The 5,000-nt window shown below is 47.8% G+C and overlaps 2 protein-coding genes across 5 annotated transcripts in view; both read left to right on the top strand.

Annotated features, from left to right (window-relative positions):
- stradb (STE20 related adaptor beta) overlaps positions 1-1,735 on the top strand; it is a 16,357-nt gene extending 14,622 nt beyond the window's left edge. For all 4 annotated transcript variants that reach the window (XM_048234972.1, XM_048234975.1, XM_048234971.1 and 1 more), the window contains 3 exons: positions 144-382; positions 846-888; positions 992-1,735. In XM_048234972.1, the coding sequence (XP_048090929.1) occupies positions 144-382; positions 846-888; positions 992-1,345 (636 nt within the window). In that variant the 3' untranslated portion in view covers positions 1,346-1,735. The remainder of the gene's footprint in view (positions 1-143; positions 383-845; positions 889-991) is intronic.
- A 2,477-nt stretch (positions 1,736-4,212) lies between these two features.
- LOC125288921 (cyclic nucleotide-binding domain-containing protein 2-like) overlaps positions 4,213-5,000 on the top strand; it is a 6,678-nt gene continuing 5,890 nt past the window's right edge. The window contains exons 1-2 of the mRNA XM_048235628.1: positions 4,213-4,264; positions 4,813-5,000. The exon at positions 4,813-5,000 is cut by the window's right edge and continues 16 nt beyond it. Of these exons, the coding sequence (XP_048091585.1) occupies positions 4,262-4,264; positions 4,813-5,000 (191 nt within the window). The 5' untranslated portion in view covers positions 4,213-4,261. The remainder of the gene's footprint in view (positions 4,265-4,812) is intronic.

Raw genomic sequence — 5,000 nt, 5'->3', positions numbered from 1 at the left:
AGCTAAGCTAACTCTCCTATGTTGCACAGTGCATCTGAAGCTAAGCTAACTCTCCTATGTTGCACAGTGCACCTGAAGCTAAGCTAACTCCCCTATGTTGCACAGTGCATCTGAAGCTAAGCTAACTGGCCTGTGCTGTGCAGATGCTGCTGCAGAAGCTGCGAGGGTCCCACTGCTGCCTGCTGGACGTGCCGTTGGGAGAGCTGGGAGGGCTGAAGGTGTCACGCTCGGGGGTCGACTCCGGCATCGGCGAAAGCGTCGCCACCGGCAGCCTGACCCGTACCGCCACCGCGGATAGACCACAGAGCCCCGGACCCAAGAACCACTCGGCCACCCTACACAACCTGGTGCAGCTCTGCTTACAGCACCAGCCTGAGAACAGGTGATCACATACACACACACACACACACACACACACTCCACAACCTGGTGCAGTTCTGCCTACAGCACCAACCTGAGCACCTACGCACACACGCACACACACGCACACACACACACACACGCACACAGACTCTTCACAACCTGATGCAGTTCTGCCTACAGCACCAACCTGAGAATAGGTGATCACACACACACAGACACACACACACACACATACACACTCCACAACCTGGTGCAGTTCTGCCTACAGCACCAACCTGAGCACCTACGCGCGCACACACACACACACAAAAACACACACCCTCACACACATACGTATCCCAGACATGCATAGATAGGTCATTTTCATGAATTGTATATTTTAATAGCAGTGTACTAGTCATCATATTGTAATTCAAGTGATTTGAACAAGTTTCATGGTATTTACATGGATATCAATCATTCTGTCTTTCTATTGGACGCAGACCCTCAGCTTCTGTTCTCCTTGGCCACGCCTTCTTCAAGCAGGTACACTCTTAATTATTATTTGGCATAGCCTCCATGAATTCCGCAAGATAAACTACTAATAACTTCAACTATCTGTGTGTGTGTGTGTGTGTGTGTCACCCAGGTGAAGAGGCACACTCGGGACTCCTTCCTCAGTCTGATGTACCCGGCGTTGCCCCTGTCCAGCCCCCCCGACACCCCTCCGTCCTGTCCGACCACACCGTCCTCACACACCCCGTCCCCCACTGAGGAGACCCCAGACGGGCTCTGGGACTTCCCAGCCCCCCCCATCCCCCCTCCTCACCTGCCACTTGATGAAGATCAGCTTCTGCTATCTATCTCTCCCTTTTTCCCCTTCATAAAGATCAGATTGCTCTACCTATCATTAGCTCTTCCCCTTCATAAAGATCAGCTTGCTCTATCTATCTCTGCCTCTTTCCCCCACACACACACACACACACACACACTCTCTCTGTAGGATGTCCCAGCCCCCTGGTGTGTTTCCTCTCCTCCTCTAACCCGCTCTCCTCTCCTTCTCAAGCTGCTTCGATTCCTTCTGTCTCGCTCTACGATGACCTTGCATAGCCCTCTCCTATCTATCTCCCCCTCTTCCCTCTCTCTCTCTCTCTGTCTCTCTTTCTCTCTCTCTCTCTCTCCACTGGTCCCTGCTGTAGAGGGGCTCGTCCCCAGACACTCCTCCAGTGTGCCTCTCTCCCTCCCTCTCTCTCTCTCTCCACTGGTCCCTGCTGTAGATGGGCTCATCCCCAGACACTCCTCCAGTGTGCCTCTCTCTCTCTCTCTCTCCACTGGTCCCTGCTGTAGACGGGCTCGTCCCCAGACACTCCTCCAGTGTGCCTCTCTCCCTCCCTCTCTCCACTGGTCCCTGCTGTAGATGGGCTCGTCCCCAGACACTCCTCCAGTGTGCCTCTCTCCAGCCCTTTCTCCCTGCTGTAGACGGGCTCGTCCCCAGACACTCCTCCAGTGTGCCTCTCTCCCTCCCTCTCTCCCACCGTGCTCTATTTTCTAGCCTTCTGATTGGCCGTGACCCAGCGCTACACTTTACTTCAAACCGGGAGGAAATGCCTGATCATGTGATCATGGACTTCGAGACCCCAAGAGGTCGCCATGGACACCACTAGACTGGCCGCCAAAACGCCAGCCAATCACACTAGAGGAACCTAGACTGTGACTTTAGGGAGAGGTCATCAAACTGAGCCTTTTTTGCTGGATTAAAAGAGTGCGAGTGAGAAAAACATGTGTGTGTTCTGTGTGTGTGTGTGGTGTGTGTGTGTTCTGTGTGAGGGTAGCAGAGATGTTAATGTGTCAGTCAATGTGATGTGTGTAGTGTAAAACTAAGAGCAGCAAGGGTGTGTGTGTGTTTGTGTGTTTGTAGGATTTTAGATTATGAGTGAGGATGTGTGGGGTTTATACTGAAGATCTTGATGTATGTATGTATGATTGTGTTCTATAGCTATGAAGGGTGCAAACATGAAGTGTGTGTGTGTGTGTGAGTGTGAGAGAGAGAGAGAGAGAGAGAGAGATACATGTGTGCATGCCTCCCTAACACTCCGGGCCCTAGTGTTAAGTGTGTGTGTGTGTGTGTGTGTTAAGTGTGTGTGTGTGTGTGTGTCTCACACCCCTAGTGAAAATATCAGCACACCTCCTCAGTCCTGTGGACCCAACCAAACCGATCAGCAGTACTGTGCTTCCCCCGTAGCCCCCAGATGGCAACCGTCAGCTGCAGAGCCCGCCCAGATCCGGCTGAGATCCGGGTCAGAGTCTGGGCCGGCATCTGCTGCTGTCTGGCCTTCAACTGAACACTGCCTCACAGAGTCTGCATGTAGAGAGGGAGTTTAAGGAGAAACCTTTGTAGCCTACTGTTGAATGACAGTATGCAGTCTGAACTGTGACCTATGACCTATGACGACATTAATAACATATGCAGAACTGACACTTTGTCCATTTTTGGAAAGTAATCGTTGTATGATGAGCATTAGGTGTATAAAAAATATATTCTTATCCTGTTTTTAAGATGATCTGAGTCTTGTCTTTCTTTATGTGTTGTAGTGTTGTGTGAAGAGTTATTTTCTGGGTATTGGAATAGGTCTGCCTTCTCAGACACCAGATGAGACTAAACGGTTCTTGGCCCAGATCGGAGTCGCCACGGGGGAGACTTTGGGACTCAATTAAAGACGCTATTTATTCATGCGGAAATTAACCTACATCTGTCCATGCCCTTAATGCAATTATAGGACACAATGTGATGAAGAGGGATTATTGTTATCTTCATCGCTTAACGCGTTCTCGTGGGCAGAGGACTGAGACCTCAACTCCATCATCTGAGTTCATGCGCCTGTGTCCTGTGTCCTGTGCTGTGTGCTGCCAAGGTGGGCCATCGCATACCATACTAAAAAAAAGTGTAGGAATAAATCAAACGTTTTTCCCTGGAGATTGCTCTAGGCTAGGCCTACGGTCGATTAGGCTATTATTGGAGAAATAACTGGAAATTAGACAAAGGCTTAGCGTGTTAATAGTTTTCGTATGGTGAATACGTAGCCCTAGTTAAAATGTCTAATAATGTTTCTTTTTTATGTTTGAAGCGACCTAAATAGGGTTGCCACCTGTCCAGGATTTTCCTGATTGTCCAGGATTTTCATGGTCTGTCCAGGAAAACTGGACACTGAATGTCCCGGATTTTTGTACATGATGCGCAAAATGTGTATTTCAGTTTAATTGAAGCGTGCCTACGTCCATAAACGTATGCACAGGGCTCTACAAAAATGACGTAGCATAACATGGGTGGTGGTGGTGGGGGCACGCACCGTGGAGGTTCATTAGAAATGGTAAGGTGGAGACGGAGAGTGTGGGGACAAGGAGAGAGACAGAGAAAGGAAAGTTTATTCCACATAAGCAAAAAAGCAGAACCTAATTATGTATTCCCCCTTTTTTTTCTCCATACTGCCCCAGGTGTCCACAACTAAAACTGTTGAAAAATATAACAAAATAATAAAGGTCTGCTATTAAATAAAGCAATTAACTAAACAAATAACTACAAATTGTCATTCTTACTAATTTTAGCTAGGCCTATACAATTGTCGCTTAGAATGACGGTTTTTATCTTGGGTTAGATGTGCGAAAGTCACCGTTGCTTACAAACAAAAAGGTCGATTGGATGGTCAAAATGTCCAGGATTTTTGTCAGACACAGATGGCAACCCTAGACCTAAAGGCCCATGACTTTAACTAGGCTACGTTACAGCGTAGGCTATAAATTAAAACAACGTGATTGAATGGCACATTGCGGTGTCGGTGCACTCTAGAATCTTTGGTTACCATACCTGCGCGGTTTGTTTGGTTCCAGCAGAGCCGTTATCTGGCGAGCTTTACTGAACGTAATGGTGAGAAAAACAATGTTGACCTATCTTACATTTTATTTTCACTAACGCCTGAACCACTAAGGAAATGATTTATGCTACATGTTACAACTAAATTATTTTATCTTACCTTATCAATAAGAGTGAAGTCTGAAGAATAAAGTTAATATTTAAATTTTGTCATTGAAATAATTTTGCAATTCCATCCATGAAAAATAGGACTAACGTTAGGCCTATTGAGAATGAGGAGATATGGCTATAAGACATAAGACTAAAAAGACTAGGCTAGGCCTACAACAAAAAATACATCTGTCCATTTGTTGTAGAAAAAGTTACAGACTAGCCTTGAGTAGCCTAGCCTAAGTAAACGGTGCAGGCCATACAGTCTATGGTGCAGGCCAACACACCCACTCACAACAGAGATGGCACACCCAGGTGACTGTGGTAACATACACACACACACATAGCCTACTCACTCTAACAACAAATGTGTCTGTGTTGACTGAAATCCACATTCTCTCCTGCTCTGTCTCTCTCTCTCTCTCTCCGTTTCTCTCCCCCCTCTCTCTTAGATGAAAAAGGCGGGGCTGCAGGTCCTGGCTCTGCGTCTCGGGGAACGCAAACGTCTGACCAACCTGTGCGTGCTGGAGCTCTTCCGACAGTCCGTGCGAAGCGTCATGATCATGTGGCGTGTGTGCCGCATCTTCATGTCACGCTCCAACTACTCCATGCACCTCAACATCCTGGAGAACCTCAACAC

The sequence above is a fragment of the Alosa alosa genome, chromosome 23 (genome assembly GCF_017589495.1).
Source record: "Alosa alosa isolate M-15738 ecotype Scorff River chromosome 23, AALO_Geno_1.1, whole genome shotgun sequence".
Taxonomy (NCBI): domain Eukaryota; kingdom Metazoa; phylum Chordata; class Actinopteri; order Clupeiformes; family Clupeidae; genus Alosa; species Alosa alosa.
The sequence above is the reverse complement of the archived record's forward strand: the minus strand, read 5'-3'. Positions and strand labels throughout refer to the sequence as shown.